Source organism: Elephas maximus, chromosome 5, assembly GCF_024166365.1.
Source record: "Elephas maximus indicus isolate mEleMax1 chromosome 5, mEleMax1 primary haplotype, whole genome shotgun sequence".
NCBI classification, from domain to species: Eukaryota; Metazoa; Chordata; class Mammalia; order Proboscidea; family Elephantidae; genus Elephas; species Elephas maximus.
Window position 1 is genome coordinate 76,556,978 of NC_064823.1, and position 26,287 is coordinate 76,583,264.

The 26,287-nt window shown below is 38.0% G+C and overlaps 1 protein-coding gene across 1 annotated transcript; it reads right to left on the reverse strand.

Annotated features, from left to right (window-relative positions):
* Positions 1–728: 728 nt before the first annotated feature.
* Positions 729–26,016, reverse strand: FGF5 (fibroblast growth factor 5). The gene is made up of 3 exons (XM_049887087.1): positions 25,642–26,016; positions 14,359–14,462; positions 729–1,143 (listed from the first exon to the last, which is right to left on the reverse strand). The coding sequence occupies exons 1-3, from the start codon at positions 26,003–26,005 to the stop codon at positions 796–798; spliced, it is 816 nt and encodes a 271-aa protein (XP_049743044.1). The 5' UTR covers positions 26,006–26,016; the 3' UTR covers positions 729–795.
* Positions 26,017–26,287: the final 271 nt, after the last annotated feature.

Genomic DNA, 26,287 nt, shown 5'->3' on the forward strand with positions numbered 1-26,287 from the left:
AATTCTATCAAAACAGTCCTTACATTTGCTCCTAACTTTCAAACCACTATAGCCCAGACACCAAAGGAGTAGGAGTCCGCATAATGGCATGAGTTACACACAGAGAAAGAATCCAAGCTGAGCCTTTCGTGGCTGGGGAAGTAAGTTTAAACATTTTAAGACATAGAACTAAACTTACAGCGTCTGAGGTATGGTTAAAAATAAGAAGGGAGGTGAATAAGAAAAATACAAAAGAAATCCACGTGTTACAAATGGTCTATAAACACATTTATAATTCATAAAACTGCATGAAAATCACTGCTTATGACATTAATTAAAATAATAAAAGTAAGAAAATATGCTCAATGCAGAGGTACTTTTCTTAAAAAACCAAAAAAAAAAAAAATCAAAAGTTAATAAAATATTTTATCTGCATCAAAATATTCTTTGGAAACCACAAATAAAAATGTGCCATGTATGTTCTTTCAAGTTGGTCTGTAAAAGTCAGAAAAATACGTAGTCCACAGTATTTAACATTCTGAAAATACCGAGTTCTAAATATTCCCGAAGCATAAAGCAAAAGGCTTTACGTCTTGCTGAACTGAAACAGTGTTCACCCCATAATGGTACAAAGAATTCCAGTTCATTTCCTATTTGAAAACATTTTTGCTTCAGTCAAACTGAAACAAATAACCTGACTTCAAAACAGTGTAGCATAGCTGATGCTCTGCCTGAAATTTTTTCTTCAGAGCTCTGAAGACACCTATACAAACTCCTGAGGGGAAAGAAGCATTTCTCACAAGGCCGAGATGAATATTATCCAAAGCGAAACTTGAGTCTGTATTTCACCGTGTTAGGGCTTTTCCTAGGTGCAGAAAGGGGAACCTTTGGCTTGATAGGGTTAGGTGGCTTTTTCTTTTCAGGAACAGTGACCGTGAAAGAAAGTTCTGGCTGCTCCGACTGCTTGAATCTCGGCAAAAAATGGGTAGAGATGTGCTGGGGTTTGACCCGTGGGCTGCAGCCTCGTTTAGCTTTCCCTCTTTTATTCAGAGCCACATACCACTCACGTCCCGTTTTTTCAGTTCTGTGTATTGCTGAGGCGTAGGTATTATAGCTGTTTTCTTGAAATCTCTCCCTGAACTTGCAGTCATCTGTAAATTTGGCCTGGGGAGAAAAAAAGAAGAGATGAAAATAGTGGTAATATTTTCTACCTGTAATAAAATATAAGATTTTGAACAAAAAAGAAAATCCAAGAACTCCTCTGACCCCTGCTTTTTAAAGTTGCTTTCAAATTACTATTTTCCTTTCTTTATTCTTTATTCGTGCTTGTCGCATTTGTTTCTGTTTACTTTGCACTTCGTTATTATCAGTTGCTGTCTAATCAGCTCTGACATACTGATTCTAAGCACAAGAGCAAAACGCTCCTCAGCCCTGCGCCATCCCCACAATTGTTGGTGGGTTTGAGCCCGCTGTTGCAGCTATTGTGTCAGCTCATCTCACCCAGGTTTCCCTCTTTGTCACTGACCCTTTTCTTTACTAAACAAGATTTCCCTTTCTAGTGATCGGTCTTTCTGATGACCTGTCCCAGGTAAGAAAGATGAAGTCTCCTTATCCTTACTTCTATGGAGCATTCTGGCTGCACTTAGTGACCCAAAATTAATGTGTGTAAAAATAACAACTGGAACTCTTAATATATTTAAACAGTGTTATTGTTTAAAATGACTTTGAGATTTGTAGTTTTAAAAAAGTAATTTTTTCCTCCTAAGACCCCAAGAAAATACATAGGAATCTATTACTAAGAAATGATCAACTAGTAAAACATAAATTTGCGTTCAGAGACATTGGGTCATACTATCCCTTTGAAACAAGCATACATTTCTCACTGTTATCAGCATGATTCATGCTGCTGAGAGAAAGGTAACATATGGCCCTGTTAATATTGCATGTGATGGAGTTCTTTAAGAGATAAAATACATCCAGATACCCTCACGCATGCGATATAGGAGAGTATATATGATAAAGAGAAGTCACTGGAGTCACTAGAAACACTTCAGCCAGATTGGCATGCGTGCACACACACACACAGGACATCTGCCCTTGAAATGTTCACATAATAGTGTAAAACGCAGACAAGTAAACATTCACCATGGCATAGCTTGATAAATGGAATTATGACAAAAGTATACAGAGGGCATAATGACAGCATCCAAGAAGAGCATCTAAGGGGGTGGGGCAGCAAGAGCAGAGGGCAGGAAAGTCTTCCTAGAAAAAGTGACATTTGAGCTGGGTCTTCAAGTATGACTAGACATTAATTAGATAGGCAGGTGACAGGAAAAGGGATTCTCAGGGGGGCAGGAACAGGGAGCTCAAAGGTCAGCGTGATACTTTGGAGTAACTATAAGTAGTTCAGTGTGACTTCCACTTAGGATGCACGGAAGAAGGAACAAGAGAAAAGACTAGCAAAACAGACCAGTACCAGCTTTGAAAGGGCTCAGTTCATCATGTTGCGGAATCTGAATGACTCTGGTATCAAAGCAAGAGCATAAGTGTGGAGTCAGACAGACATGGGATCAAATGCCAATTCTGCAATTGATATCTTATCCACAATCCTTACACCCATAGAATTATTGTGGAAATCAAAGAAAATATTTTTTCAGATAAGGGATCTATAGCTTTCATCAAACTCAAAAAAGTCCATAACCTTTAAAGAACTAAGAATTCATGTCCTAGACCAAACTACTAAAAAAGAGCTACTAGGTTTCAGTAATTCCCGGGAGTACCATTTACACATAATTGGGAATACCAAAATACCAAAAATCATATAGGGTCGCTATCAGCTGGAGTCAACTCGATGGCAACAGGTTTGGTATGGGTATATATAAAAATCTAAAAGCCATATGTGTATTTTCTAGACCAAGAAGTCCTATACTATAATAAAATGTCTTATTTTTTCCTTGCTTTTTCTAACATTACCAAACTTTTATCTGCAGTGTAGATTTAACATTTCAATCTAAAAGTCTGAATACTGCAACACAACCTACACAGATATGTTGTTCATAGTCCCAGCAAAGTACTGAAGACAGCTAATATCAGAGCATTTTCCTTGCATATGATAGTTTATCCAAGATATGTGTATTCCAGTGCAGTTCAATCAATAAAGCTCTTTATTTGGGGGCTATGAATCTATAAATATAGATTTTCTACAAGTCTACTGGTGATTCTCTGGATTTGATCTCTAGCGGATTAGAAGTAAGGATTTTAAAGAACTGCCACCTATGGAATTTCTTCCATCCAGTTTTATAGCCTACCAGCCTATTGTCTAGGCCAAGAGTGTTATGTTGATACCACTTTAGAAGATCACACATTTATTGTTCCTATATTCTATTAAAAAGACGTTCTTACAAGTTAAATGTAGATTTTTCTACAGATGTTTAGCTCTTAAAGAAATTAAATGCTCTCCTATTCAGATAATCCCAAAGTTCAACTTTAAAATTATAGCAATAGTAACCTGGAATGTTTTCCGCTATATAAAAGGATAAGTATTTTAGAAAGGTGTGGAGAATTTCATTAAAAAGCGTAGTGGGTATATTTAAGATTCTTCTTAAAATGTAGTTGAATGTTTTAAAAAGTATATTATACATTACACCTTGACCTGACTTCTACTCTTGTTTCACAAAAATCTATTTTCCCAAAATAGTGATAGCAGTGGTTGCTCTATCTAATTTGGGCAGTTACTTTTTAAAAGTGTACTCCGCTATTTAACCTTTGTGGAGTTTTTTATGGTCACTTAAAAATTAATTTCTTTATTGTGATGACTGTATGTGTGTGTGTGTGTGCCATTTCAACATTTTTTACATATACAATTCAGTGGCATTACTTAGTTTCACTATGTTGTGCAACTATTACCACTACCCATTTCCAAAATTTTCTATCACCCTTAACAAAAGCTTGGTGCCCCGCCAAGCACTGAGCTTTCCCCCTCCTTCCCAATCCTGGTAATCAAAAATAGACTTTGGTCTCTATACATTTGCCTATTCTAGACCTTTGTAAGTTTTTCTTTTTTTTTTTTTCTTTCTGAGAGTGACCAAGAAAACAGAGGAACAATATGCCTTTTTTTTAATTATTGTTATTGATATGGCTCACATACACACGTATACATCATACTATATCAACCTGTATCATTTCCATCCTAAGGTCATTGGTATGTGAAAACCCACACTTTCCTCTCCCCTAAAATTATTTCATCTTAAAAATATTCTCCCTTCCTCCTCAAGATTCATGTGGTAAACTTCTTTCGTAAGAGAGCCTTTTCAGGAGATGGCTGCTCGGGCTCTAGATTTTTAAGGGCCACCTAATTGTCAGACAGAGTAGAGATGTTTAGATTTCTGAGAACCACCCCCCCACTCTACTTGCAGCCCCTTGGCCCTTCCAAACCCCGCATAAAAACAAGAAGTAAAGGCGATCAGACTGTTTTGGCTTTGTTAATTGACTTCTAATTTAATGTTTTGTCTGAAAAATTCTTCCAGCTATGATGGAACAGAACCATTTGAAACAAACATTTCAGTGATTTTTTTTTCATCGGGAGCTCTAGTTTCTTCTTGAAGGATAGACTTCTCCTGTCATTAGTCCTGACTTTGTTAAGACGGTGACCCTAAGCGGAATATCTCTGCCCCTAATACCATGCATAAAGCGTCCGAATAGTAGAGTGTCATTAAATAGCACAGCTCGGAGCTACAGGTATTAAAGTATATACAATCTCCAGAAGACGATTTTGAAAAATACATTTTTTCAGGCTAATTTTAATTATTTAAATCCCTTTTGAATTGTAAGAAGTCCTTATAATTCTTTTTTAAATAATATGAAGTACATATATTTTAAATAATACCCCCTCTCCAAAAAAAGAAAAACAAACCTGTTGCCATTGAGTGAATTCCGACTCATAGTGACCCTATAAGGCAGAGCAGAACTGCCTTATAGGATTTCCAAGGAGTGGCTGGTGGATTTGAATGGCTGAACTTTTAGGTTGCAGCTGAGATCTTAACCACTGCGCCACCAGGGCTCCATTTTAAATAATAGAACTATGTTATTTCTCTAGGAAAAGTGAAGTTGACATAGGACTTTTCCAGTTATAAAGTGGAGAGGTGAATAAAATTTCAAATCTGCTACTGAATTCAGGACCCCCATGACCTCATTGGAGCCCTGGTGGCACAGTATTAAGAGCTCAGGCTACTATCCGAAAGGTCAGCAGTTCGAATCCACCAGCTGCTCCTTGGAAACTTTATGGGGCAGTTCTATTCTGTCCTATAGGGTCACTATGAGTCAGAATCGACTCGATGGCAGTGACTTTGGTTTTGTTTGGTTTATCATCTCATTACCCTACCACCTTGAACACCACAACAAAAGCAACCATTAAAATGTTTGTAAAGAATCCCTACTTTTGTTTCAAATTCTCATTGATTTGTCCAATAGGTGATGTTTATTGACTGCTTACCACTTGCCAGGAACTGTGCTACTTGTCACTTTTACAATGGGAAAAAATATAGACTAATCCTGCCCCTGTGCTTTGTTGATTTAAATTATCTGCAATTTTCTCTAAAATTGCTCCTTGATCTAAAATGTATAAAAGAAGTCCCTTTCAACAAACTGTGATTTGCAAAATTAAAATAAAATATTCAAATCATCTAATTTCTATACATTTTCGTATACTCCTAAAAAATAAAACAAAACAGCTTAAACAAATTAAGCTATTTTTACTGGAACATTCATATTACTCAGAGAAGGGGAAACATGCTGCTACTAAGAGATACAAGAACTTGTTGATTAGAAGAGAGCTTTGTCTACTCCTCTTCTCACGCACTGAAGACATACGCTGGATGTTTTAAGGAAAGGTCAAAGGAAGTAAGATTTCGATTAATTGGAATAATCCAGAAAAGAATGATTCTGCTTAATCGAAATCTGATAATTGGCTAAACCAAACAGAAAATTCTTTCTGTAACTATATTGTTAAAAATTCTCTAAAACCTGTTAGTATAGTTCTGTGCTTATTAGTAAATATCGTTCCATGAGATTGAGGCTCTTGTAGTGCAATGAGCTGGGGCCACACACACACAAACACACACACACACACAAATACCAGTTCTCCTTATGTGCAACTGTAAAAAGATGTATCCAAATATGCATCCGGTATATGTAAGACATGTAGAAGATAGCGAATTAAGACTGAAACCACTATCGGCTTTGGAGTTTATGAGATACATAATAAATTTTAATTTTTTATTTTACTTTGTTTCCTTGATTTGCCTCTTTCTCCTTTTATAAACTTTATATAAAGTATAATAGTAATAATTAACTGATTCTAAATAATTAAAAAGTTCAACTATAATGAAAAAGTAACTATACTCTGGACTGTACTCTAAGCAAAGTCTCCTTGCTACATACAAACCTAACTCTGGTTCTCTTATCTCCTTTTAGTGCAAGTTGGTTCCCACCTACTTCCATCAGTGGGGCTGCTTGGGACAAGTGCCCTGAACCAAAGGCTGTTTTGTATGCTTGTGTGGTGTGTTCCCTGCACAAAAGTACCTAGCCTTGGTGGTGAATGGAAGTTAAAAGCCAGACCCTGATCCAGTTGCTCGCAAGCAGCGTACCCTGTACAGGGCAGCAAGTTCCCACAGAAACTGCCTTTTACTTTTTACCCTACAAGCCTCATATGGGGGCAGTGGCTGAATTACGTCCTTTGGTGTGGAAGGCCAGGGTTCGATTCCAGACGATGCACCTCACGCACTGCCACCACCCAGCTGTCAGTGGAGACTTGTGTGTTGCCGAACAGGTTTCAACAGAGCTTCTAGACTAAGAGACTAGGAAGAAAGACCTGGTGATCTACTTTAGAAAATCAGCCAGTGAAAACCATATGGATCACAATGATCCCGTCCACAACCGATCATAGGGATGGCATAGGACTAGGCAGGATTTCTCTCCATTGTGCACAGGGTCGCCATAACTCAGAGGCCGACTGGATGGCAGCTAACAACAACAACAACACGGGCTGACTGTAGCCATATTATGCTGCCTCTAGGGCATGGCCATATTTCCCTCTGCTTGGCACTGAACCTTTGCTCATTCTGTATCTGCATTTCTCCTAATAACCAACCAAGGAACTATATAAGCTGATTTTTAATAATAAACCAACCTGAACTAATACAGTGATGAATACCAGGCACAGAGCACTGTCCTTCCTTCCAACTTCAAGAATTCCCTTAAAATCAGCTCCTGTCTGGAGGCGAGATGAGAAGGCAGAGGGGGACAGGAGCTGGTTGAATGGACTCAGGGAATACAGGGTGGAGAGAAGAAGTATGCTGTCTTATCGGGGGAAAGCAGCTACGAGAACATAGCGAGGTGTGTATAAGTTTTTGTATGAGAGACTGACTTGATTTGTAAACTTTCACTTAAAGCACAATAAAAAAAAAAAAAAAAAAGAATTGCCTTAAAATTACTCAAGAAACTGCTCAAAATGCAGATCCCAGACACTGTCTCTGGAGATTGTGGAGTAAGTTTGAGGTGAGACCCTGCAGCAGCATCATTAACCAGCATTTCATGTGATTTTGTTACAGGTGAGGTGAGGAGAAACACCATATAAGATAGGAGTTTTCTTTCCAATACTCTTAAAACTCTATAAAGCTGAGCTACTATGGGCTTCTATGTGCCAGGTGTTTTACATATATTATTTCATTCTCACCGTAATCCTATGAATACTATTAGGGTACTATTACCTGATTAATGGGGCAATGGTGAATCAGGAGTAGAATATTCGCCTTCCACGTGAGAGACCCCGGTTACTTTTCCAGCCAATGTACCTCATTTGCAGTCACCACCCATGTGTCAGTGAAAGCTTGCGCTTTTGCGGTGATGCTGAACAGGTTGTAGCAGAGCTTCCAGACTAAGATGGACTAGGATGAAAGGCCTGAGGGCCTGCTTCTGAAAATCATCCAAAGAAAATCCTAGGGATTCCAATGGTCCAGCCCACAACTGATCATGGGGATGGTGCCGGCCCGAGCTGTGTTCAGCTCTGTTGTACATGGGGTCACTGTGAGTCAAGGGCCAACTGGATGGCAGCTAACAACAATTATCTGATTGTTCAGTCAGAGAAGTAAAAAAAGAAATGATTCATCTAATCAATTGCCAGGGCAGCCCCACAACTTAAATCTCAGATTTTCCAATTCCTAGACTAAGGCTGTTTGCATTAGACCATACAAGCCTGGGCTATTTCCTAGGCTTCTTTATAGTCCTACCTGCCCTGAGATTGCTCTGTTTTAAAAGACTAATGAAAAACAATTGCCACTTCCCAAACCATCAGAAAGATATAACACCATCTCTGTCTGTAGGCTAAAATGGATCTCTGAAGCTACAAGTCAATTCACCACACCAAGATTTCCTCAGTAAATTAGGCTCTCTGGAGCCCTGGTGGCGCAGTAGTTAAGAGCTCAGCTGCTAACCAAAAAGTCAGCAGTTTGAACCCACCAGCTGTTGCTTGGAAACCCTATGGTGCAGTTCTACTCTCTCCTATAGTGTCGCTAAGAATTGGAATTGACTCGATGGCAATGGGTTTGGTTTTTTTGGTACAGATTTACATAGTTAAGGGAAGAAATGGCATTTACTGAAAAGGCAGAGCGCTAAATATATTTTTGGGCCTGAATTATTAGACATCCAATTTTGCTACGTAAATTAAAAGCTCTTAGAGGGCAAGGAAAGTTTCTATTCAAATACTCTTATATAGCTTTCTGTCTTGACTGGCAGAGTGAAGTGCTTAATAAGTTATTTTTTTAAAGATGATGATAACTGTTGCACAAGTCTCCATTTCTCCATTCAGTAAACATGCCCAGATTTAGGGTCTGCCCACTCCTGCTCACTCTGCCCCCAGTTCAGGAAGTCCAGTTCAGACTCTCAACCCAGGCAAGCCAGCTGGCACCCTCTGAAATCAGGAAAGGAGGGCGTTCTAGTCCTTGCTTAGCGCTGATCAAGCACACATTCCATGCCTGTTTCGTAAACTCTGCAATTAGCTTTCCTTCCAAACATGATCCCCTAAAACCCTAAGGAAACAAAAATAAATCCACCACATGCTTCTCTCTGGATCTTTAAAATAAGCTAAAATGTTTTTCTCCAATAGGCAATGAGCTATCTTGCATACTTTTTGAAAAGACTGAAGAATACATGATAACCACCTTTTCCAGGATTTACAGTTTTTAGGGGAAGTATATGGTGCACTATAAGGCCCCGAAAGAATTATAAGCTCATGACCACAGGAGATTCTTGGCTCCTTAAGAATATGAGCCTGGAAATTTTGCTTTCAAATTCAATTCACTGGACAAAGGAAAATTCAGAAGATGAGAGGCTACTGTAAGTACAAAAAGTTTGAACCTAGAGAAAATAAATGTCAATGATAAATAGGATTGGGGGATGGTCTAAATATCTGAGGAGTCACAGCTGCCTGACTCTCAAACCAAAAAACCTAAGAGAGAAGATTGAGAATCATCAACAGGTGCCTGGCAGGAAATTGAAGATGAATATTTTAGAAAAATTAAGAGCTGCATGCCTCCCCCCGCCCCCCCCCCCGACAATACTGTGTTTTTCATGTATTATCTCATTTAAAACTCTCTGCTATCCCAATGGGTGGTTACTTTTATTCCTCCTTTTACAGATGAGAAATCCGAGGAATATAGAGCTTAGTAAGATGACACAGCTAGTAAGTTATGGATCTAACTATACTCTTAACAACCACCAAAAAAACAAAAAACAGTTGCCCTCAAGTCCAGACAATTCCAACTCAAAGCGACCCCATGTGTGTCAGAGGAGAACTATGTGCCACAGGATTTTCAATGACTGCTTTTCAGAAGTACATCATCAGCTCTTTCTTCCAAGGTGCCTCTGGGGGACTTGAACTTCCAACCTTCTGGTTAGCAGCTGAGTTCATTAACCACTTGCGCCACCCAGAGACTCCCTTAGCCACCACACTCAAAGTCTTTTACTGTTACGTCTGCATCTACCTCAGAAAAATCCAGAAAGACTCTCTATGGGACTTTCAACCTAAAGAGGCTTGTTTGGTTTGGAGGGTGGGAGGAGGAGGGAACAGGAACAGACAGGCAGACAGAGAGATGAAGCCAGAAAGAGAGGAGTGCTCAGCTTGGGAATGGGTTAAGAAAGAGAATGAAGACTATAGTGTTGACTCTGTCTAGCCCTTATGACTGTTTGGGAAGCAGTCATCTACTCCTACTCTTGATGATTCCTGTACGTCTTCAACCTTGGGCAAAATGCCGAAAACACCAGCATGATAGGAATTGTCCTGCATTGTTTTTATACTGTATACTAGTAAAAGTTTTAAGGACAGCTGCACGTAGATCAAGGGTTTGAATGAGTACAGGCTTAAATAGATAAAGGCACACTTAAATAGATAAAGTTCAAATAAAACAAATCTCTTACTGAATTAACAAAAATAGTACAAAAAAGATATCAGCATATACCGTGCCTAAATCTAATCATTCTGGACTGAAATATCTGTTTGCCATATTTGTGCCCACTGACCATGGGGCATTTGCCAGGTGACCATCTGTGAACAAAACGAATTTCTTTCCTCTTCTGTCCTCCATGCAACCCATCATCACACTGAATACACAATATTTATTAAAATACGTGATAAGTCCTGTGGCAGACACATCCTCTCCTGTCTAGACTTTAAAATCAAGTACAGGAGACACAGAAGTAGATGACAAAAAGTGCTCTGAAAGGCAGAGACAGAGACAGAAAGAACAAGCAGCCAGAAAGGAAATGACAGGAAAACCTAGAACTTTAACTACAAATCCAAAATTGCCTACTTACTTAACTATTAAATAGAGTGCTATAAATATTCTAAGCATGCACCACAATATTCATTTTTTAAAATGTTATGCAAAAGTATTATTAAATGATGCAATTAATTCCCCTAAAAGAATGGATTAAAACAATGTAATTCGTCCCAAACAAAATATCTTCTTCCAAGCTAACTTTTACCAAATAAACATTATAGTCTTTAAAGAGAAATAGTGAAAAAACATTTTAAAGGATGTAGTTCTGGTTAAATCATTTGTTAACTGTGTGACCTTAGGAAAACAATTTAACATCTCTAAGACAATAATAAAGACCCTATCTTCACCTAATCATCTAATGTACTAATGTGAGTAAAACAGCTTTTTCAAAGAGCTATTAAAAAAAAAAAAAAAGAACAAACCCATTGCCGTGGAGTCAATTCCAACTCATAGGGATCCTACAGGACAGGGCAGAACTGCCACATAGTTTCCAAGGAACACCTAGTGGATTCAAACTGCTGACATTTTGGTTAGCAGCCATAGCTCTTAGCCACTATACTGCCAAGGTTTCCTTAAAGAGGTATAGGAATATATTATTTTTACCCAGTAACTAATTTATAATGTTCTGATTGTTACTATAAAAACCAACTTGAAAATCTACAATTATCCATGAACACTTCTCAGTACAATTTGGGATTACTTTTTCTAGAATTATATGAATATTTTACATTCCTAGCTCACATGTACTTTGTAAACAGCACCCTAAAGGTAAACTGTAAATGCCTCTGCACAATTAGTAATTCAAAATAACACACACACACACAAAAAAAACTCACAAATGGTACATCGAACTACTCTATCTCTAAGGTAGCTATGAGTCAGAACAAATCCGACAACACCTAACAACAACAATAACGGCTCTTAAAGTACAAAGTTTCCTTTTTGTTTTTTTACATTTTTGGTGATGATGGAATTTTGCAAAAATCAAAACTAAACCAAACAATCATATTTAAAGTTACAAGAAAAAAATCCATATGTTTTATTATAAGCTGAAAACAGGAAAGAAACCATCTGGGCATAAAACTGATAATTGCTAGAATTAATATTTTTAAATTCAACATCTTTAAAAATAAATCACTTGACAATTTAATTGTTTCAATCTAGAGAAAAAGTGCTAATAAAAGCTGAGATAAGAGAAAGTGGGCTTGGACAATTGGTTTAAAAAGTACCCACATAATTGCAGGGCTTAATTTTTTATCTACAATTCAGCTCAAAGTCATCAGAATGACTTTTATATCAAAGAGCTTTGGTGAGTGACAAGAGCAAGACTTGCTTTGTACTGTTTAAAAGTCATTACCCCATGAAATAACTTTAGCCTGCCAAGATGAGAAAGAATAACAGATGTTGTTTTTTGCATTATCTGCATTATTTCAACCAGCCATCCTTAGACATTTGGGTCAAATTTCTAGAAATTTGTTACTTGCATTTGACAGAGGAATCACGTATCCTAACCTCCGGGTTTGACCTTTCTAATTGGCATCCATTTGTAATACTTCCCTTTCTGTGGCAATTATTCTTAAGCTGGTCCAAGGATCATCTATTTTTTTGCACAGACTCAAGCAGAAATCAGACCATTAAAAAAGCAAAGATGATGATATTTTCCCAAAACCAATAAGAAAGTTTCTTTACATGCATTGTGTATTTTTATGCTGTTTAGATTTTGAGGATTCTTTAATCTTTTAAAAATTTAAAGTAGAATGAGGAAAAAAAAATCTCAGGTACATTTAATCTTTGTTCTCTTCTATTTAGTTTTTATTTTTTAAAAATCAAATATTAATTTTAATGGCACATAATTATATATTAATACTACTTTTCTACAGCAATGTAGAACTTCGTCCCCTAAAATAAATAAATGAAAAAAATCAAAGAACGATTATTTTATGAGCACTACATTATAGCTTTCTAGAGTGTTAATAACCAGCTCAGAAAATCAAATAGATAAATCTTTTTACAAATCTTGCAGTGGGAGATTAAAGTTTAACAATGATTTCTTATTTAGTTTAATAAACTGAGATTTTAAGGGATTATTATATTTAGATCGGAAACCCTGGTGGCGTAGTGCTTAAGTCCTACGGCTGCTAACCCAAACGTCGGCCGGGAGTTTGAATCCGCCAGGCGCTCCTTGGAAACTCTTAAGGGGCGGTTCTACTCTGTCCTATAGGGTTTCTATGAGTCAGAATTGACTCGACGGCAGTTGGTTTGGTTTTCTGGTTTTGGGTATATTTAATCATATAGCGATAGGTATATTTATTAAGCACTTAAGAGTGTGCCAAATACTGTTTTAAGTGCGTTGCACATATTATCTCATTTAGTCCTCAAACAACCTGTAGAAATAGCTTGAATAAAAATGTCTCCTCCAACAGGTATTCATAAACCACCTTCAGATGATAAGGAAAGTTAAAATTGTAAAAATCTTAAATATTAAGCCAAATGAAATCCTCATTGAATTTTTTAAGGTTTGTAAAGTAGGAATCACTATTAGTAAATTTCAATTGATATAACTCAATTAAAATATCCTATATACTTTGAAAATTAGAAAAGTAATATTACTCCAATTCACTTAATAAGAACTAATAGGAACAAGAGTTAAAGGGCTAACTTTAAAGAATAATTACTTTTTTAAAATGATTTATGGTGATAAAACTTAGCAACTACAGAGAAACCCAAAATCTCTTTGTGATGCAGTGCATAAATACTAATACAAATAAAGGTAATCTGTGAATAAGAAAACTAAGGTTAACATATTTTATTATTTTTAAGATGTTTTAATGCTTCCAGATAATGGCATTTGCCTAACAAAAGCATAAAACCAATAATTTGTGAATTAATTTCAAAATGTCTAAGTGGTCTTGAGAACATTTTAAGAATACAAAGTTAATCTTCATAGTTTAAAGAAATAATTTTTTTAATGCAACAAAAAACAAGATGAGAATTCCTCAAATAGATCAAATAAATTTTCTTTATGGTAGGTTGGAGTCTTCTCATTATTAGGTTCCTCCCTCCATACTTACTAATATGAAAACACGTTATACAGTTTAGATCCCACTTTTGACATCATGAATAGCTTATAAGAAATAAGAACTTTATTAAACACACATATATAGCAAAATCAAATCACCATAAACATGTGAATATAAAATGTTATGTACTACATTATTTCTCAACAGTTTCTGATTAGTTGGACAACTTTTAAGAAATAAATAATGACAATCACTTTTAAAATGTTAGTTCCAAATAGCTTATTCCCTGAAATTTTTGTAGATTATAAAAAATCTTTGCAAGTAAATAAAATGCTTAAATGATTACTTAGAAAAACACATGCAATTATATTGGTTATCATATACATATAATGTCCAAATTTTTTTTTTTCTTAGTTCTCTGGGCAAGTTGTCTACCTTATCTACAAGTTTGGAAAATCACTTCATTCTGTTTTAAAAACAGAAAATCTCCATAACATCGTTAACAAATATAAAGTGGTTCTACTTACACTTGCGTGGAGTTTTCCTTTTTTTGACATGGCTAAAAATTTGTTGCTGAAAACTCCTCGTATTCCTACGATCCCCTGAGACACAGCAAATATTTCCAAAATACCTAGGATGACAGAAATCCCAAATAAAACACAGACTCAATGTTATTGCAAAGATTTAAATTTCTACATATATATTTTTCCATTGTTCATCGCTAAGGTTTAAAAAAAAAAAAGTATGTAACATCCTTGTTTTTCATTACATTCCCTGTTTAAAAAAAAATAGGTTAGCATTTCAGCGTTCATTTAAAATGATTAATTTCCAGATTCAATGATTTAGTTCTGCTTCATCAGCTGTTCTTTTTCTTTTTCCTTACAAATGATAAACCACTTTCAGTACATAATGTTTCACAATGTAATCTTTTCAAGTTCTAAAGCAATTGAAAAGAATTTTGGTGTATGTTTTTCAAAAAAAAAAAATCTCATCTATTGTTTTTCTATTGGATATAATATACTACTTTTTATATTAAAGCCTAAAAAAATCTATACTCAAAATTAGAATAAACAATTGAAAGCCTTGAAAATAGTACATAGTTACATGAAGTAAATCCTTCTTCTCAAATTGTCACTATCATAAAAACACAAATAAATATACACTGTACTTAATTAGTGAGTAGTTAATTTAAAGACTACATAAAAAGATACTTAAAGCATTATAAATAATTTGGGATTATTGGCTCAATGAAGTGTTTAATGGGTTATAGTTTGGGACATCTTGCATTTTAAATTACTTTTGAGAAAAAAAATTTAATGAGGTATTTTATTACATTATCATTTACATTTTATATGTCACAATTAGCATTACCAAGTCAATGTTCCTGTGTCTCCTACCTTCATTTTGAAATTCCACATCCACTGGGTCAAGAGAATCACACACCACAGTTCACAGAGTATTTTAAAAAGACAAAATTAACAATCTACATTTAATTGGAATCCCTAACTATTTATCATAAATGCATATATGATGCTACGTGAATATGAGAAAAGCACAATGTCTCTGTTAATTGCTGACATTAAATTAGAAAAAAGAACGAACTAACACAGTTCATTAGAGCAAAAAAGGGGCCTGTCCTAGAAAGAAATGAAGAATGGAAGACAGGCAGGCAAGCACGCAAGAACAAGAAAGGGAGAATGGAAAAAAGGAAGGAGGAAGGGAAAGAACAAGGGAAGGAAGGAAGAAAGGAAGTATGGAGAGAAGGACGTCTCAACATTTCAATGATATGCTAAGCCTATATGCTATTTAAGGTATCAAAATAAGACTCCTTGCCAAATAGAAAAATTTGCCAGATTTTCTTGAAATATCAACTTTCCCCTGCAGTATTTCAAGTATATATAAAATTTTTCAGTTTATCAAAAAAAGGAGTATATTGTATATACATACATATGACATACAAATATATATGAATATCTCTATTGAGCATTTATATTGTACAATGTAAGCTGACACCTATAACTGTAACAATACTTATGATTATTTATTCAACTAATTTTTTTGAAAATAGGAAGTTCATGGGGAAAAGGGGACAGATAAATAACTTTTTTTTCTTATAAATGTTCTTAGCCTGGGGTGAATAAAACACAAATTTCAAGGAAATTACAGCTAACAATTTGTTAATGGGTATTTCTTTAAAAAGAAAAGAAAAAAAAAACTAAGCTAAAAACTGTTCTTTTAAAAGGAACTACTTTTGCTTTCCACCACTCATCTGTCAGTTTGCCTTACTGTGGCAGCTTGCGTATTGTTGTGATGCTGGAATTTATGCAACCAGTGTTTCAAATCCCAGCAGGGTCGCCCATGTTGGGGAAGTTTCAGCGGAGCTTCCAGACTGAGACAGACTAGGAAGAAGTACCTGGCTATCTACTTCTGAAAAAACTGGCCAATGAAAACTTTTGACAGCGGAACATTGTCTGATAAATACTGCCAAGAGATGAGTCCCTCAGGTTGGAAGGCACTCAAAATTCGACTGGGAAAGAGCTGCCTCCTGAAGGTAGACTTGGCCTTAAGAACATGGAGTAAAGCTTTCTGGACCTTCATTTGCTGATGTAGCATGACTCAAAATGAGAAGAAATAGCTTCAAATATCAATTAATAATTGGAACATGGAATACACAAAGTATGAATCAAGGACAATTGGAAGTAGTCAAAAATAAAATAGAACTCTTGAAGATAGATGTCCTAGGCATTAATGAGCTGAAATAGACTCATATTGGCCATTTCGAATCAGACAATCAAATGATCTACTACACCAGGAAAGGCAAAGTGAAGAGAAACGGCATAACGATCATTGTCAAAAAGAACTTTTCAAGATCTATGCTGAAGTACAATGCTGTCAGTTACAGGATAATATCCGTACGCCTAAAGGAGGACCAGTTAATACCCTGTTATTCAAGTTTACTCACCAACCACTAATGCCAAAGATGAAGAAATTGAAGAATTTTATCAACTTCCGCAGTCTGAAATTGACCAAACATGCAATCAAAATGCATTGATAATTACTAGTGATAGGAATGCGAAAGCTGGAAACGAAGAAGGATCGATAGTTGGAAAATACGGCAGTGGTGATGCAAATGACACTAGAGGTTGTGTGATAGAATTCTGCAAAACCAAGAACGTATTCATTGAAAATACCTTTTTCCAACAACATAAACGTTGACTGCACAGATGGAACTCACTGGATGGAATACACAGGAGTCCAATCAACTACACTATGGAAAGAGATGATGGAGAAGCTCAATACCATCAGTTAGAACAAGGCCAGGGGCTGACTGAGGAGCAGAGCATCACTTGCCCATATGCAAGTTCAAGCTGAAGCTAAAGAAAAATAAAACAAGTCCAGGAGAACCAAAGCATGACCTTCAGTATTTTAGATACTATCTCAACAATAGATTTGACACACTGAACACTAATGACCAAAGGCCAGACAAGTTGTGGGATGACATCAACGATATCATACATGAAGAAAGCAAAAAGTCATTAAAAAGACAGAAAAGCAAAAAAAAAAAAAAAAATCAAATGGGTGTCAGAAGAGACTCTGAAACTTGCTCATGAAGGTAGAATAGCTAAAGCAAGTGAAAGAAATGATGTAAAAGAGCTGAACAATTAAAAAATAATCAAAAAAATTAAAAAAGAGCTGAACAGAAGACTTCAAAGGGTGGCTCCAGAATACAGAGTAAAGTATTATAATGAAATGTGCAAAGACCCGGAGTTAAACAACCAAAAGGGAAGAAAACACTCAGCATTTCTCAAGCTGAAAGAACTGAAGAAATAATTCAAGCCTCAAGTTGCAATAGTGAAGGACTCTATAAGCATAAAAATTGAATTATGCAAGAAACACCAAAAGAAGATGGAAGGAATACACAGAGTTACTGTACCAAAAAGAATTGGTGGATGTTCAACCATTTCAGAAGGTAGCATATGATCAGGAACCAATGGTACTGAAGGAACAAGTCCAAGCTGTATCAGCAGGTCTCCAAGGTGAACAGCCTCTGGCATGTTGGAACAATGTAGGTAAGGGAAGTCGGCAAGCCGGATCCGTAACTTCGGGATAAGGATTGGCTCTAAGGGCTGGGTCGGTCGGGCTGGGGCGCGAAGCGGGGCTGGGCGCGCGCCGCGGCTGGACGAGGCGCCGCCGCCCCCTCCACGCCCGGGGCATTAGCAAAAAACAAGCACCAGGAATTGAGGGAATATCAACTGAGATATTTCAACAAATGGATGCGATGCAGAAAGTGCTCACTCTCGATGCCCCAGAAACTTGGGAGGCAACTACCTAGCCAATCAACTGGTAGAGATCCATATTCACATCCATTCCAAAGAAAAGTGATCCAAGGGAATGCGGAAATTATCAAACAATATCATTAATATCACATGCAAATAAATTATGGTAAAGATAATTCAAAATTGGTTGCAGCAGTACATTTACAGGAAATACCAGAAATTCAAGCTGGATTCAGAAGAGGACATGGAATGAGGAATATCATTGCTGATGTCAGATGGAACACGGCTGAAAGCAAAGAATACCAGAAAGATGTTTGCCTATGTTTTATGGACTAGGCAAAGGCATTTAACTGTGTGGATCCTAACAAATTATGGATAACATTGGGAAGAATAGGAATTCCAGAACACTTAATTGTGCTCATAAAGAACCTGTACATAGACCTAGCAGCAGTCATTTGAACAGAACAAGGGGATACGTCATGATTTAAAATGTTGTTGGAAAAAGCTGCGTGTCAGGGTTGTATTAATCTGTATGCTGGACATATAATCTGAGAAGCCGGACTATACGAAGAAGAATGCGGCATCAGAACTGGAGGAAGACTAACAACCTGTGACATGCAGATGACACAACCTCGCTTGCCCAAAGTAAAGAGGACTGACTTACTTACAGATAAAGATCAAAGACTACTACAGCTTTCAGTATGAATTACACCTCAACATAAACAAAAAATTCTCACAACTAAACTAATAAGCAACTTCATGATAAATGAAGAAAGATTGAAGTTGTCAATGATTTCTTTTTACTTGGATCCATAATCAACACCCTTAGAAGTAGCAGTCAAGAAATCAACTGATGTATTACATTGGACAAATCTGCTGCAAAAGACCTCTTTCAAGTATTAAAAGGCAAAGATGCCATCTTGCGGACTAAGGTGTGCCTGATGCAAGCCATGGTGTTTTCTACCACCTCATATGATGTGAAGGCTGGACATTGAATAATGAAGGCTGAAGAAGAGTCGAAGCCTTTAAATTACGGTGTTGGGGAATAATATTGAATATACCATGGACTGTCAGAAGAACAAACAAATCTGTCTTGGGAGAAGTACAGCCAGAATGTTCCTTAAAAGTGAAGATGGTGAGATTTTCCTCACGTACTTTGGACGTGTTATCAGGAGGTAACAGTCCCTGGAGAAGGACATCATGCTTGGGAAAGCAGAGGGTCAGCAAAAAAGAGGAAGACCCTCAATGAGATGAATTGACACAGTGGCTGCAACTATGGGCTAAAACAGAGCAACGATTGTAAGGATGGCGCAGGACTCTAGGCCGTGTTTCATTCTGTTGTGCGTAGGGTCTCCATTAGTTGGAAATGGCACCTAACAACAACACTTTCCTTTTAGGAAGAAACTGCTAAAGAAACCAGTGTCTCGTGAATCTTCTTCTTCCAAATGTTTTCAAAATGGTATTTACTATAGATTTTGCTTTACAAACTATTTGACTATGATGCACATTACAAAATTTTAAAGTATGATCATTTGATCAAAGCACACAGGCTGCTTTATAAAGTTAAACACACTACACAGATGTAATATGTCATAATAATACTGTTACTAAAGCATAACTAGAACATCTGATACAAAGTTATATTTCTATCAAAGTTCAGAGTGATACAGAGAACAGCATTAATGGTTCTGGATATTTGTGAGTTAGGAGATGTGATTGTGAATACTTTGTACACATGGGTATTTAAAGAAAGGAGAAAATAGAGCAAAAAAGTGTGTGTGTTTTTAATGATAGATGCAGAAGAGATGATATGGAGTTGGTAGGAGTGGAGACTTGGTTGTATGTTCACCTCCAATTTATTCACGGTTCTAGACTGTTAGAAGTTTTATATTTCATTTTTGGGAAAATTGTTTTGTAAATACAAATCTATTGTGTTTTAGTGAAAAAAAATACATGGTAGCATAAAAGATAAAATTTTTATTACACATGTGTTTGCAGGTTCACATTTAAAATGTAGCAATAAAATGGCTCCATAAATATTTGTTTAATGCATATACTACATATGGTGTAGTGGTTAAGAGTTCAGCTGCTAACCACAAGGTCTGCAGTTAAAATCCACCAGCTTCTCCTTGGAAACCCTAGGATAGAGTTCCACTCTATCCTATAGGGCCACTATGGGTTGGAACCCACTCGAAGGCACTTAACAACAAAAACAACACATTTACTGACATAAAAATATACTACTGTTATATTCTATTTTTAAGAAATACCTATTTTGACTCATTCAACTTGTATATTGACTGTTCTCTGTGTGTGTGTTACACAGAATTTGCATTGTAATGAATTTTAATTATTAGAAAAGTTGAAATAATATATTTGAAAATGCCATTATGTTATTGGATACCACAAGGTTTATTTTTAAGTAAGTTCCAGTATAAAAATGATGTATTGCCTGAGAATGAAAGGATTTTATAATTTTAAGAAAATTATATTAACTGAGAGCAGAGAAAAAACATACTTTCACATGTATTGATCTATTTGATATTCTGAGGAATGCAGAAGAGAGAAAAGAGATGAGGTGAGATCAAAGAATTGTTTTGGCACAATATTGAGAACACTACTGAGATCATAATTTTCAAAGAAATTTCAGTGGCAATTTTTCGATGTCTTTTTTTGTCTAGAGTATTGGAGCAGATTCTACAAGTCCCATAATTCAGCTCCTATCTGCTCCCAGGAGGTCACAGGCCAATTGATTTTAGTATGCCAAACCTCTGTGGGTAATTCACTAAAGAATTCTGCATATTTTAAACCAACTTCTATCATTAGGAGTCAATAGCTACAACAATGGGCTCAAACTTATCAGAGGTCAAAAGACGGCTCAAGACCAGGCAACGTTCCATCCTGTTACATATAAGATAGCCACAGGTGAAAACCCACTAGACAGCAACTAACAATATCATCATTAGGAGTCAGTACTAATACATTTGATAAAAAATACATTGATGGAATTCATAAATCACCTTATGGATGCCAATATGGTATCAACAAGTAAAATTGTGGAAGGTCAACTTTGCCTCATAAATCACAGAGCAAAATTTGCTGAATTGGATTGTTTTCTTTGACTATCTCATTACCCTCTTTTCCCTTTCATTATACTCCATGTGCACAAATGTTTGGACACAAGTCTTAGTACTCTCTTGCTATCAGGGCTCTTTTCTGTTTGGAGTTGGGGGGCAATATAAATTAATTCACATTTAAGTGCTGGTAGCAACAATATATTACCTTTCCTTGGCTAGCCATACTTAAGAGGCTCAAAAGAAGAGAGAAATGCCTAGCAGATGGAAGCATTCTCCCTTGGAATTTCAATGTAGCCACCTAGGTTGAAAGAGGTCTTGAAAGAATTTCTTGCTGTCTCCTGGGTTATACACAGACTGTTTAATCCCCTTACTTACAAGTATAGTCATGAATTCTGAAATAAGCTTATTTCAGTAAGTGTAACACATGTATCTTTTTTTTGCCTAAGTCCTCTTCAGTTGATTTTACTATAATAGGACTCTATTGATGGTGGTTTTTCTCATTTCTTAATGAATAAGACATAAAGAGACATAGATATTTCATGCACTCAGAGACTTTAAACAACCCATCTAAAAATCTCCAAAGAAAAATGACTAAAAAATGTGTTTCTATACTTGCATCCACAAAGCAAAAGATATTTTGTATCAAGATATCAAATATGAGTCTTGAAATATCTACTTTAACAGTCTTCTTTGATCAAATTTATAAGGCAGTAATTTTCTACCTGAGTTTTTCAATTCAACAGATATCTATTCTGGCTTACCTAGCCTTAGTGGACCAAATAATAAATTCAGATTATTCAAAAAATCAGTAAAATTGAGAGTTCTATGTAGCCAAGGGAAACCCTGGTGGCATAGTGGTTAAGAACAATGGCTGCTAACCAAAAAGTCAGCAGTTCGAATCCACCAGGTGTCCTTGGAAACCCTAGGGGCAGTTTGACTCTGTCCTAGAGGGGCTATAAGTCAGAATTGACTCAATGGCAATGGGTTTGGGTTTTTTTGTTTGTTTGTTTTATGTAGCCAAAACATCTTATTGGAATTTTTACGTTTTGTGTGAAAGCTTTGTCTTTGTGTAGCCATAGCTTTAAGCTTTTCCTCCCGAAATTCAGAATTACCTGTCTATTCCTCAATAGCCGAAGACAAGTCAACAGAAGTATTGTGTTGAAACTAAACTCAAAATCATATAAATAAAAGCAAAGCCTTTGTTTCTGTGCAATATTAGAACTTAAAAACTGTCTTGTCCTTATTTTCTCATCCTTCCTAAACATTTCTTCATAATAAAGGTTTGTATGCAACATGCTTGATTCCATTTTCTGTCTTCAAAACTCGGAACGGTTATCGTATAAGAGAACCTAGCAATACATCGATTGTATAGTTACACTAAACGCACTGTATTTCAAAATTAGAGATACAGAAAATCAGTGTGCTTTTGATGGTGGAACTTGAAAATATTTACAATTTGCAAAAATTTTAATGTCAAATAATAGTTGTGAAACACATGCATTCATCTTTCTATCTGGTAAATATTACAATGACTGGGTTTATAAGAACCTGTTAGAATGCAATTTTACGGCAAAACTTTGACTCTTTTCTGAAGTAATAAGCTTGTGACCGAAAGAATGAATTTTCCATCACTGATAACTCGTAGACAGTAGAATTAGATGATGAGGCAAAACTCAGATTTATCCTCCATGGTCCCTGACCCAGCTCTCTCAGTCTCTCTCTTGAGACTTAGACAACTGTTTCCTCAAATACTCTAAGTAGACAAACATTTCTTCATATACTCTAAGCAACAGTCTAGGGCCAACATTTTAGTTTACGTAAGTGTCAGGAAACCATCAAGTGCTGTCTTCGAAAAGGTAAATGACCAACCACGATTAACAGGCACCTGATTCTCCCTCACAGCTGCTTAAGCAGGGAGACCCATTTTACATGTACCAACTCCATACCATCTTATTAAACATGAGATATTCCATTTTTTTTTTCATTGATCAATGTTGCAAAACCATATGAAATAATATAGGACACTCCACACATCACAAAGCAGAAAATCACTGTGATTCAAAGCACTAAAGTTAAGCTTTTGTCTGTGAGAAAAATCTATGGATGGGAAAAAAAAGACTAGTACAAATGTAACCAAAATGTCAAGCCTAGTGAGGCAGATGTATTGGGTGCATGAATGAATGAATGAACAAACCAAGGAACAATGAACACATGTCATGTGAGACTAAAATCTGAAGGGCTATTGTAAAAGGGGATGAATTAAGAAAGGGATAGTTAAATTAAGGAAGCTTTATCTAGGCACTGTTCAGGAAATGATCCTCTTCTTTCATAGATATCTTTCAACATGGCTTTTTAAAATAAATCGTACCTTGGGAATAACAGATATTGGTCAATGCCTTTTTTCCCTAAATGTACCCTTTGTTCATCTGTTCTAATTTTCCCTCCTATGCTATTCTACAACTTCCTGTCCAGTAAGGCCTAAATTCCAAATACCTTTCTTTGTTCCTCACGGATTCTTTGCAGAGAAGAGGGTGAATGAGCGTTGTTCTCAGACACCCCCATACACCAAAACGCACCCCAGACACACTCTTCTAGCCCCTGACCTTCAACCTGGTGTTTGCCACATGCTAACTTTCAGCCTTTCCTTGGGAACACAGAAACTGTCCTCCTTTGGTGCTGGTTTCCTGAATAAACTATAAGAATAGAATAGAGAAAGGTTTCCTGTAAGAGAAAGGAAGACAGATTGCTAGAGGTGAGGAAGAAGCTCTGGTGTTTGATGGAGAAAAGAACTGGGTGGGACAAATAGGAATACTGAAAGAAATATAACTTTAGCTGCCCCGACATCTTGGAAAATTCCCCTTCACCCCAACAGACCCTGCCTTTACTACCAAAGGTGGCAAGTTACTCGATATGAGTGAAATAAACCTTAAAACTGGGAAGCAGGCTCCTCTAAGCAAAGTTTGGTAGCATGTGGGAAGCCCTGGGGCTCCTTAGGGTGTGTGTGGAGGGGCCTGTCTCCCGCTTGGCGCTCCAGTCCACCTCACCACCTATACTGCCACCAGCTGGAGCCGCACTGCCCGAAAAAGACAGGGACAGAGAGAGGACGTGAACCTGCTCCTCTCCCTGCGTGAACCTCTGGGTCTTCCACACCCGGCTGTCATAACTCTGGGAGGCGATGCGCACAGACTTGCGCGCCTCCAACCCTGCTCCTAGGGCCGCTGTCAAGTTGCCAGCCCGACCGTGGCGCCCGCTTTACTTCGGAGTCTGAGTAAGAAGGAGTCCAGTGGCCCCTGGGGGTCATAGGTCTGAGGCGGAGAAAACTGGGTCTTGCCGGGAGCTACACTGGAGAGCTAAAAGAGGTGTGCAGCGCTATCTCCTGGCCACGTTTTCCCTCTCCCCGGCTATCTCGGAGGCCCCTCTGTGGTTCCATTTGGTGGACTGACCCTTCCGGAAAAGCGATCCGGCCCTATGGAGGAAAAGCTCTGCGGAGATCGCCGCAACAACTCAAACACCCAAATCATCTCCCCCTGAGCTACTGGAGGCAGTGAGAGGAGCCAGCAGAGCGGTTGTGATGGTCTGGAAACACGGGGTGGAAGGGAAGAGAAAAAGAGAAAGGAGGAAAAGAGAGCACACTAAGGAGAAAGATATAAAAGGAAATTTTAAACTTGATTTAAAAATAATCCTATACTGTTTACACCTGTACCGAATTGAACTGCCTCCGAGTTTCTCCTAAAATAAAGAACTTCCCCCTAATGGTCCTTGGGGACTAAAGACTGGTCACTCTTTCTAACAAGGTTCGGCCATGGGTTTAAGATACTAAACATTGCTAAGCCCAACTCCGGAGTTAATAGTTTGCAGTGCCCATCACGTTTCCTCTCTAAACGTGTCCAGTTTTCCAGATCACTGCCATTTTCCAAGCAAGGGATGTCTGATCTCCCCTAGACTGTATGTATGTGTATATATACACAAACACACATATAAACTTGGGTTTGGTAATGGTTGGAGGTAGGGTATTTGAGGTTTGGTTCTTCTTAAAAAAAAAATCAGTTTTGGGCCATGCTGAATAAAAAATGCCAGCCGAGTTCACAAGCAGAAGGTAAACAGAAACTGAAGAAGGAAAAGGATCGAGGTTTTTCTTATTCCTCCAGGCACGACTGGAGGCTCGTCTCTGGGGCCAGGGAAAACTGAAAACAAGGTGTCTGTGTGTGTATCAGTCTCCGGGTAACCTACACCTAAGGAATCGCCATTCCTCTGGCCCACAACAGGGGTACGTGTGTGCGCGCCCCTATCGAGGCATCTCTGCCCAACGCGCCCGCCTGTTTTGGGGACTAGCGGGGTTCCATTGGACAGGGCTCAGAAAGGGGCGCGTGTGGCCCATGGAATGACCAGCTGCCCCCGTTCCCCAATCTCCCGCCTCTCACCTAGCAACGGTTTTGTAGAAGAGCGAGCAACTTACTTAACATACTGGCTTCGTGGGATCCATTGACTTTGCCATCCGGGTAGATCTGCAGATGGAAACCGATGCCCACTCTGCAGTAGAGGCTGCCGGTCCGGCGCCCCGAGGGGCTCCACTGGAAGCTGCTCTGCTCGGAGCCGCTTCCTTGGTTGCCCAGGGTAGCCGCCGGGGCAGAGGAGGTAGAGGAGGGAGAGGAGGAAGACGTGGTGCTGCTGCAGCTCTGGCTGGTGCTGTCGCCTCCCGGGCTCCTATCAGTGGCAGCGGGTCCAGGTTGCCCTTTGGGGGCGAGGCGCTTCTCTCCGTGAGCCCAGGCGCTGAGGATCAGGTGGCTGAGGAAGAGCAGGAGGAGGAAGGACAAGCTCATTCTTCCAGCCGCTGGGGTCTTAAGGGCATCTTGCAGGGCTGATCCTGGGCTTTGTAGCCCCCGCGCGGCGGTGTGCCTCTGGCGCTGCCCCCCTCGCAGCACCGGGTGGACATAGCCTCGGGAGAAAGAGGGGGAGAGAGAGGCCACCCGAGCGGATCTCGGCTCTGGCACCAGGATATTTATAACGCCAGTGATCTCACTGCTTAGTGCACGCCTGCGAAGCTTCCCCTCACCCGCCGCTTTGTGTACTCACTGGCCGGTAAATAGAGGGAGCCCCGCAGC